This window comes from Diabrotica virgifera, chromosome 2 (assembly GCF_917563875.1).
Source record: "Diabrotica virgifera virgifera chromosome 2, PGI_DIABVI_V3a".
Lineage (NCBI taxonomy): Eukaryota > Metazoa > Arthropoda > Insecta > Coleoptera > Chrysomelidae > Diabrotica > Diabrotica virgifera.
This window is the reverse complement of record NC_065444.1, coordinates 229,195,231-229,206,525: the sequence shown is the minus strand read 5'-3', so window position 1 is coordinate 229,206,525 and position 11,295 is coordinate 229,195,231. Positions and strand designations below refer to the sequence as shown.

General features: G+C 36.7%; 1 protein-coding gene across 1 annotated transcript; it reads right to left on the bottom strand.

The window, feature by feature from the left end:
* Positions 1–8,971: 8,971 nt before the first annotated feature.
* On the bottom strand, positions 8,972–10,234 carry LOC126880934 (uncharacterized). Its single transcript, XM_050645010.1, has one exon. The coding sequence runs from the start codon at positions 10,232–10,234 to the stop codon at positions 8,972–8,974; it is 1,263 nt and encodes a 420-aa protein (XP_050500967.1).
* Between the last annotated feature and the right edge of the window lie 1,061 nt (positions 10,235–11,295).

Below are 11,295 nucleotides of genomic sequence, written 5' to 3'. Positions count from 1 at the left end.
CTATGAGGTAGAGTCTGGAGGCGCGTTTTTTGTGTGGTATCCCCAATAGGCCTAATCCACGGACAATTTCTAGACAAAATAATATTATTTATTATTATATGTTGAAATGCGCAACCTGAGAGAATAGTACGGATGTACAGTTACGATCACTGAATAGTTTACACCTTAATTTTTATATTGTAATACTGTAAAATTGCAGTGTCGTACGGATTTGATAAATGTCAAAATCAAAAAATTTCAACAAGTCAATGCTTGTCAAAAAATTCGCGAGTGTTGAAAAATAAAATAACGATATCAAACTCCTTCAAAATGGTTATAATAAATTTGAATGATGCGCAAAATTAAGAGCAATTGCCAAACACGAAGAAGGTTGGTTTTAAGAGAGGTTGCTGCAGATTTGGACGTGAGCCATATATGTGCATATGAAAAATCAAACAAAGATTGAATAATTTGGGATAGATATAAAATAAAATCGGTATTTTTAAACCAGACTTCCTTGTTTTCATTATTAAGACCATAATCCATTCTATTCAAAAACACTTCTTTCTATACTTTCCACTTTGTTAAACTTTGTAAAATATATTTATATTATTTTTATTTTTTAATTTTAAATAACCTATTCTAGGTACACTACTGGTAACGTCACTTTGACGTAAAAGGTGCGTTTAAACGAGGTAATAATTTTAAAAAACCGCTCCTAGGTACGTAAGCCTGTAAACTATTCAATGACCGTAACTGTACATCAAACGAACTTTTCAGAGCAGCCGTCTCCAAAGTCTGAATAGCTATGATGATTGCCGACCTCCGTCGCGGAGATGGCACTTGAAGAAAATATGTTGAAAAAGATCTATCATAGTTATTTTTTCTTTTATTTCGATGGTCCAGGCTGCGAGTCAAGATCTGAATCAGTATCCGAGGTGAATTTTTGTGGTATAATGTGAGTTAGAGTTGGCGTCATTGTCGGTAATTCATCTATCAATTCATTTTCTTCAATACTTAATGTTGACATGTCCACGATATTGCTGCAACTTTCACCACTACAATAGAGGCACACTGCTGAACATTTTTGAGATCTGCTTTTCGGCAACCACATGCACTTCCAGTTTCCATTGCATCTGCTAAAGAGGAATTTTATAAGCTCGGAGGTACTGGAGGCTTGAAAGTTTGGATTGGTATCCAAAAGTTTCCATGCTTTTTCAGCCCCAATTTTCTGGATCACAATGTTAACCGAGCCATGACTGAATCTGGTGATACACTCGGAGTCTGTGGATCTTGTGTTGGAGGAAGTGTTAAATGCATTTTTTGTCACCGTTTTAGCGAATCGTTCTTATCTCAGCGTTTCCAAAGAATCGTCTTTATTTCCGCCACATAAAGAGACGAAAAACGTTCGCCGACAACAGTGTGTAAAGATGGCTCGACTTTTCCTTGACAAATAACTTTCCCTAGAGGTTTCTTACAAATAAAATAACTACCACCCATGATGCGCTCTTACAAAAAAAAAACACAACATGCTTATTTTCTAATCACACAAATATAAATTTTACCCACAAGACTCTCAACAGTATTATCTATAAAACTCAAAATACTTTTCACAATTTTTAATACGACTGCACGTAGTCAAATAGATAGCACAACTGTAAGAATAAGTTAAGTAGAGGGGACCGGCTGCTGTACCACCTAGGATAAATTATGAGAATAAAAGTAATAGCAGGCAGATATTCAGTCCGGTACGGAAGAAAAATTACGTAACTGCAAATTTTGTCAATTCCTAGTTATTGCGCAATTGACTTATAAAATACTATGTAAAGATGATACAAAAAGACCGAACTGTAAAAATGTGCTGAGCCACTTAGGGTAGTTGCGTCGTTACTGAAATATGCGTTATGTTAAACCTTGTTTCAGATGCATCATGACGCAACTGAAGATAGGGTTGAAAATGGGGCGATTAAATTAAGATAATGAGATTCGAACCAATATCGATGAAAATAAAAGCCTTCGTTGTCAAAAAACAAACGCCATACCGATGCTCCTGGACGATTATTCTTCATTTAATCCCTATTTTAAATATTTAAAAATCGTTTTTTTGCTCTTCTGAAGAATTTTGCATTTTGTGGTTGCGTCATTCTTCTTCTGGACCGTCGAATTTGTCCTCAAACAATTTCTTGGGCCTTTTCTATGTATGCTTAGGCTTCTAAGTTTATAGTGGGGACAAAGATCAAAAACAGATTAATAATAGCTTATGAATGTTAAAATCATAATAAATTGTATGAAGAAAAAATCTTAAGACAGAAAATTAAGCCTGCACTATTGCTGTCATATCTGCACCAGCGAACATTTACAGTTAAAATAGAACTAGTACACTGAGTTAAAGCCAATAAACGCAGGAGTTCACAAGGTAGCGTTCTTGGAGCAGTACTATATCTTTTGTATACGTCTGACATTCAGCAGCGAGAAAACACTCAACTAGCCACATTTGCTGATGATACAGCAGTCCTGATAATACGAGCAAATATCGAAGAATCTGCCGTAAACTTACAAAATACAATTACATGTAAAAATTAGTATATTGACCAATATTGTTATTCGAGGGTTTTTGGGATCGCTGAACATGAATATAAGAACTGACTCCCAAAGCACTTCGTGCCAAGTGTCACTGCTAAAGTACGACGTCATCTTCTCGACTTTTTTTTGATTTACATTTATCTAGAGGGTATTTGGCACTTAATGATGCAAACAAATTACTCGGAAGTTTTTGGGATCGCTGAACACAAATAGCCATCAGAACCGACTCCCGTTGGACCTGGTGGTCAAGATTACAACTAAGGCATATCGTCTTATGGAATTTCGAGGGTTTTAGCCACTAACTTGATGTAAACAGATTACTGGGGCTTCGAGATTCTAGTAGATGACATGGATAGCAGTCACCCGTAGCATTAGATGTTTCGATGATCGGTTGTGGTGTCATATTCATGCTCAGCAGCCCCAAAACCCCCCGAGTAATCCGCTTGAATCAATTTATCTCCTAAAGCTCTCGAAACTCTAGAAGATGACGTGCCTCAGCAGTGACCCTGGGACCAGGTGTTGCGGGGTTCGTTCTGATGACGTATTCGTGTCTTGCGATCCCAAAAGCTCCCTTGTACTTCCGTTTGCATTAATCTAGTACAAAAAACCCTCAAAACTCCAGATAACTTACCTTAGCAATAATTCTGGACACCAATTGCTCCGGGGATCGGTTTTGATGACGTATTTATGTTCAGTGACCCCAGAAACATCCGTAGTAGGCGAAGCAATGAAGCACTAAAAAGCCCAAAACCTAGAAATTTTCTGCAGTAAGATCAGTTGTCATTCAACTTTTTGCATTCTACTCGAGAGGGTGTCAGGCAATTTTGTGAACTGAATTGTTCTCCGGCAAAAATTTTTGTGTATAAGAAATGCATTTTCAAAGTGCATCTCGAATGGATCGAAAATGAAAAATTTAAACCTCAGGATTATTGACGGATATGAGTTCAATTTTTATACTTGGGAGTTTGGAGGTCACTGAACACGAATTTCATGACGGTGATGGTCTCCGAGGTACCTGGTGCCCACGGTGGAACTCGTCGCCTGGGATGATCGAATAATTCGCGGGAATCTATCAAATGACACTAAACACGACCCCCCACTCCACACCCTGGAGGTAAGGTGGAGGTAACATTAAAATAATATTAAATGGAAACCCCCATTTGTTATTGCAGATTTGGATTTACCTAAAAATAAGCAACTTTTATTCGAGACATTTTTTCGAATTGTGGATAGATAGCGCTATAATGGAAAAAAATTTATCGTGATAACAGAGGTAAACTATTAATTATATTTAATATTTTTCAAGAACCTTTCCAATAACATCAAACATGACCCTCCACTTTACCCCCTGGAGGTAGTGTGGGGGGTAACTTTAAAATCAAATAGAAATCCTCATGTTGTATTGCAGATTGGTATTCCTCATGAATAAATAAATAACATTTATTCGAAACATTTTTTAGAATTGTTGACAGATGGCGCTAATAAATAGTCTTTTTCCGATTATAGCGCCATCTATTCATAATTCGAAAGAATGCCTCGAATAAAATTTACTTATTTTATGTAAGAAATCCAAATATGCAATAAAAAATGGAGGCTCATATTTAAGATTTTAAAGTTACCACTTACCCCACCTTCAGGGGGTAAAGTGGAGAGTCGTGTTTGATGTTATTCCATAGGTTCTTGAAAAATATTAAACAAGTATTTTTTGGTTTTTTTATTTTTAATTGTTGTTTTCGATATATTAGACCATTTCTATAATTTACCTCTGGTATCACGATAAATCGTTCTTTCCGATTATATCGCCATTTATCCACAATTCGAAAAAATGTCTCCAGTAAAAGTTGCTAATTTTTACATAAGCAATCCAAATCTGCAATAATAAATGTGTATTTCCATTTAAGATTTTAAAGTTCTCCTTTAATCACCTCTAGGGGGTGGAGTGGGGGTCGTGTTTAGTGTCATTCGGTAGATTTTTGAAAGATATTAAACACGTATTTTTCAGTCTCTCGCTCCAATCTGCATTTCGTGAATTATTGGATCGTCCCGCGACTTATTCGTTCGTCCCTGGGCACCAGGTAAGTCGGAGACCATCGTCGTCATGAAATTCGTGTTCAGTGACCTTCAAAACCCCTAAGTATAAAAATTGAACTCATTTCCGTCAATATTTCCTGAGTTCTAAATTTTTCATTTTCCATCTCTTCGAGATGCACTTTGAAAATGCTTTTCTTATGCACAAAAATTTTTGCCGGAGATCAATTTAGTTCACAAAATTGCCTGACACCCTCTCGAATCGAATGCAAAATGTTGCATGACGATTCATCTTACTGTACAAAATTCCTAGGTTTAATGCTTCATTGCATCGCCTATAGTGACAAAATCTGAAATTAATATACTGATTTTGACTTGTTTATGAACTTTTAGGTGCACTCTATGGAATGTAAATGCAATGCTGCATTTCCACTCGATTTTATATAGCAGATTTTTTTCGTGACGACATCCGGAACACAATGCAAAAAGTTGCAAGTCTCCAAGTGATGTATTTAAATATCGATTTATTTTTTCCTAAATGCCCTTGTCTGAAGGGACATTCTGTACCTATGATCAGCTGGCATTTCCGCACATTCATCCGCATACATTTTAACCGTGCCTTATAGACGCGAGAGACCCTATTCACGTATATACATAAAGACCAGAACACTGCGCAGCCTGATGTTTTCCCATAGTCCAGGCTATATGCTGGCCCCGTTCGGTAAATTATTCCGATTCGTTTTTTTTTTACACAAATCTACTCAAAAGAGGATCTTATAACAAATCCACAGGGTGCCAGAAGGCGCTGCGGTCGGAAAATTGTTTAAACATTTTTTTAACAAATTCAAAAATCAGTTTTTTCACGTTGGATTTTTTTTAGATTTTTTGGGTCATTGTGTGCAAAAAAGGTCTCTTGTAATTTTTCTCTAAAATTGATTGTTGTCGAGTTATATGCGATTTAAAATTTGAATATCGCGAAAATTACCATTTTTAAGGCTCAATAATTCGGTTTAAAATTACTATTATAAATAAAAGTCAGAAAATGACCAAATCAAAGCTTAAAGCCCCCCTACAAGTTAGTGAAGAAATTGTTGTCCTTGTTTTATTACTAAGCTGTAATTTTTAATTATTAACAATAGGCGCTAAACGCGTATTAAGGCTGCCGTCAATGTGAGTGCGAGTCAGATGCACCATTGGACGGCCGGGATCTATTTCGCATTCACCATTGACGGTCGCCTAATACGCATTTCCACCTTATTGCTAATAATTAAAAATAACAGCTTATTAATAAAATAATGACAAAAATTTCTTCGGGATCTTAAAGGCGATTTTAGACATTGATTTGGTCACTTTCTGATTTTCATAATTATAATTATTGTTAACCGAATTATTAAGACGGGAGCAGTCGCGCTCACTTCTGTCACGTAAGTAGTCGCGCATAGAGATAAAATCTCACAATTCAAATTTAAATACGAATTTTAAACAAATTCCTATTTTATAATATTTTTATTTACTTGATATGTTAAAAATATCTATTTCTCGCAATTTTAAAGCTAATTGGTTCTCACCAAAGCCATAATTTCCACAAAAAAAATGTAACGTACTCGTGGAAGTGCCGGCAGAAGTGAAAACTTCCGCCGAACCAAGCGCCTTCGGGTACATACGACATACTCTATCCCTACTCCAACCTTTATAACTTAGGTAGAACTTATAAGCAATTCAACTTTTTGTATATAAATTTCTAATACCTCGCCGTAGCGATGACGGTGGCGAGTTCAATGCTTTTTCCCATCCAAAAAGAAGTGCTATACCTATATTATATACGCGTTGCGTGCATTCTAATTTCTATACACATAATATACCCGAAAAGAATGGTCATAAATTATACCACACATTTTGAGATCAAAAATAGTTCGATTGAACCTAACTTACCTTAGTACAAATGTGCTTATAAAAAAAGTTACAGCCCTTTGAAGTTACAAAATGAAAATTGATTTTTTTCAATATATCGAAAACTTTCAAAGATTTTCTATTGAAAACGGGCATGTATAATTCTTATGACAGGTCCACCTTACAACCAAATTATAGTGAAATTTGTCCACCCCATAAAAAATTTATGGGGATTTTGTTCCCTTGAACCCCCCCAAACTTTTGTGTACGTTTCAATTAATTCATTATTGGTACATATTGGTTCATGGTACCATTAGTTGAACACAACGTTTTTAAAACTTTTTTGCCTCTTAGTATTTTTTCGATAAGCCAGTTTTTATCGAGATGCGGCTACTTTTTTACTATATTTACATACAAAATTTATGGGGGTTTTGTTCCTTTAAACCCCCCAAATGTTTGTGTACGTTCCAATTAAACTATTATTGTGGTACCATTAGTTAAACACAGTGTTTTTAAAACTTTTTTGTCTCTTAGTCTTTTTTTTTTGATAAGTCAACTGTTATCGAGATGTGGCTTCTTTTTCAAAATATACCAAAAAATTTAAGTTATAAATAAATTTTCAGATTATTAACAGGTGTCTATAATCATACTTAACCATACACAAATAGGTGGTGGATTCGACAAATATTCAAAATATCTCGATAAACACTGGCTTATCAAAAAAGTACTAGGAGGCAAAAAAGTTTTAAAAATATTGTGTTTAACTAATGGTGCCACAATAATAATTTAATTGGAACGTACATAAAAGTTTGGTGGGGTTTAAAGGAACAAAACCCCCATAAAATTTTTATGGGGTACACAAATTTCACTATAATTTTTTTTTAAGATGTTGCTACGAAGTAGATGATCTAAACGGGTGTCACTACAGATATAGGGAATTCTGTGTGTTAGAGAGAGAGGTATGTGATGTCACAGCTGATATAGGAAAGTATGTGTGTTAGAGAGAGAAACATGATATCTCTGCTGCTATTGGTCCGATTTAAACGTACGACGGCTCGTTGGAATGGGCGGGAGATAACGAATACAAAAAAACATGGCGGCATAGTGTCAAAAGGGCGCTTTCCGATGTGACGACGTCCGATGGGGCGCGTTCCGATGTGACGGCGTTCTAGCGCTGATCGATCGGTGCGCGATACCAGATGTGCGATCGGTACCTTAATTTTTCGCGGAACGCGAAGCAGATGCGCGGTCGGTACCTTAAGTTTTTCGCGGATCTCGTAGATACGAAGCGCGCGGTAATTTTGGAATTTAAATAAAACAACAACATAATGCAATTTTTTAAAAGAACTTAAAAGGAACACAGCGGCGCAGCGGTGCGCGATACCAGATGTGCGATCGGTACCTTAATTTTTCGCGGAACGCGAAGCAGATGCGCGGTCGGTACCTTAAGTTTTTCGCGGATCTCGTAGATACGAAGCGCGCGGCTGGTAATTGTGGAATTTAAATAAAATAAAAAAACATAATGCAATTTTTTTATTAAAAGAACTAAAAAGGAACACAGCACGTCAACGCGTCACGTAAAAACGTCACATCAAAACGTCACGTAGGCTTGTGAAATGTCACGTGAAAACGTCACGTCAAAGCACGTCACGTAAAACGTCACGTCAAAGCACGTGAAAACGTCACGTCAAAGCACGTCACGTAAAACGTCACGTCAAAGCACGTGAAAACGTCACGTCAAAGCACGTCACGTAAAACGTCACGTCAAAGCACGTCACGTAAAACGTCACGTCAAAGCACGTAAAAACGTCACGTCAAAACGTCACGTGGGCTCGTGAAATGTCGCGTAGGCCTTATTGTCATGGTTGAATCATCATGTAATATAAGACTTGATCAATAAATAAGGCGTTTAAATAAAAAACCCATAACTTTAAAAAATATTTATTTTGTACACAGAAAAATTACATTGGCATTATTTTATTGACAAACCAGTCACGCAGGCGATTCACATTTGTTTCTGCACATGAAAATAATCCAGCGGCATGACATGGGGGGTTTGCAGTAAAACCAAGATTTCCAGCAGCACGAGGCGTACCATCGAACTTGCAAACATCAATAATATGAGGAAAAATTCCAAAAACGTGGCGTTTCTTATCCAAATATTCTGCTTTTTGTTTCCCTCGAACGTAGATACAGTCAGCTGTATATAACAACTCGGTTTGCAGTATCTTATTTATTTCAGATAGTTCAACTTCTCCATCAGAGTACCGGATGCCTAGCAGATTCTTCTCCACGTATGATGCGGTCTTCTTATCCACATTACTTAGCGCATTGAATGGTTTCGGAGGCAAAAAGATGTAATGACTTCGTTTATAACCTATTTCAATGGAAAGTTCTTTAGGAACAAACCACCCATCCACAACGAATCCCTGAATATCTACGAATGCTATTCTCATGATGATTGCTCGTGTACTACTGACACCTCATGCATCTAATTTAGACTTTTTACAATTTCGGTGAGAGGGAAGTACTCCATTACACAGTCGTGAATAATAATACAATAGGCCTTGGTATTGTCGGGAAAACCGTTATTCGCTTCAATATCGAGTTTTACGTCAACGGTGGATGCTTTCATGCTTTCTTCTTGTTTCGAACAATCGATAACGAACAATGCACGATTCTTAAAAGCTGAGAAATCGAGTAGAGGTCGTTTTTGTTGGGAATGTATGTAGCTAGGATAAAATTCGGTATAGTTAAAATAGGCTTCATTGTAATCGGTTTTGCTAAAATCCAATTGCATTCTCTCGTTTGGCCAGTATTCTCCATTTAACGATAATCTAATACTTTGGATGTTGACATTGTCAAATAAAGTAGGATCAGCTGTAATCTTGTCGCGTTTGTTGGTTTGAAAGAAAACAATAACATAACGAGGTCTTTCAACTGATGTGCTAGTTTTAACAGCCCAAACTTCACGCCTGGCACCTCTCGTAATAGCAGGTAATTCATGTAATTCCCACTTTCTAAACGGAATAACTCTAGGTTGATCTTGTTGAATAGATTTCATGAGTTCCAATTTAATATCATCATTGGGGAATATGTGCTTCACTCTAAGCTCAATATTGGTAATGTTAATCTTAGCGGTTGTAACAGTTGTAGTTTTGTCAGCGTTTTGTTTTTCTGTAATAACTATGCAATCGTTATCATTTCGAGCTCGAACTAGTCTTATTGTTTGACGACCACACGTAATCAATGGATAATCATTAAAAATGTTGAAAACATGCTTAAGAGGCATCTGTATGCTGAATGAATGATCTGCAGCGTTTAGAATTGGATCCTTAGGGTAATTCCATCCAGCCATAACCATATAATTAGAATCTTCTTGCGTATAACATGTCATGGCACGTACAGCACTTACGATGCCAGGATCCCGCACTGTTTCCATCTCCCTTGCGCTTTCGCTGTACGTACACGAATCGAAAAGGAAGGCACCCACATTATTTGCTAGTTTGACGCCACCATTTCCAGTTATTTCGAGTGATCCTTTAATGCATAACAAGGTTTCGCTCATTGCAAAAAACGAGTCAACTTGATTAATGCTAAATTCGACAATATCATTGCAGTTGAATGATTTGATGAATGGTGCATAAGTTCGGTATTCAGCCTTTCGAATCGATTCATCAAATATTGGCTTACGATAAATATCAAATATTGGAGGCATTGTGATGTTGTTTGAACGCGCTCTCTTTCCATACATTGTAGTCATTTTTTCAGTTTAAAACCCAACGTTTGTAAAAACAATTTGTTTGCGGACGTAAGATGTTGCTGCTTAGATGGTTGCACAACTAATGGTGTTCTGTAGGCAGATTGTTTAAGATATTGCTGCTGAGATGGTTGCACAACTAATGGCGTTCTCTGGGTAGATTGTTCTATTACTAATCCCATCTGCTTTTTGATCTAAGTTCCAGCACCAATGTGCTCTCTTCTCCTCTAAAGTTCACAGGTCGTCCTTCTTGATCGACAGCCAACACAGTGATATTGGTAATTTCACGCTGTGGCACAACAGGTAAATACAACAAATTGTGAGGGGTTTCGTCAATTGCGTACCCAGGATTTGATTGTATGACAAATTCGTAGAGCGTGTGAGCAGGTCTGTTACCGTCAAAGGCTCCGGTACTAATGTTGCATTCAAAGCGTATGCTAGATACTTTAATAATCCTAACAGGTAGATCTGAAGAATGTGTCTGTCTAGGATTTAGTATTACGGGAGAAAACCCTAATATTGTACCAAGACTGTCATTTGGTTGAAATGAAATTTTAAATTGACTGAAGATTTCGCACTGCAACGTATTGTGGTTAGGTTTTAGACTAAATATCATGTCAGGTTTAGATGTATTGGCAGCCCCCAATTTCTTTTGTATGTATTCCTCAATATCGATAATTTCATAACATCCATCGGGGAAATCAAAATGTTGCACTCGGTTATTGACATCGTAGTAATAAAACTTGCAATTTTCGATGTTTGGTATACTGTTGTAAGAATGGAAAAATCGAAGAGCTATTTCGTAATCTTTTTTCGGATCTAATACGATCGGTGTGGGAGGTTGAAACGAGAATATGTTATTCGTGCTGTTTACTCTCAACAACTGCGACATGATGACTGATTCAGGTCAAGAGATTAATAGGTTTATATACAGTAAAAAAACAAATTTATTCACATTTTTTTATTTGTTCTAAAGCAAGTTTACATAAATGACAAGATGCTTGAGAACCGGGTGGGCCATCACAATGAGTCCTCCAATCAGGTCTGTTGTAATG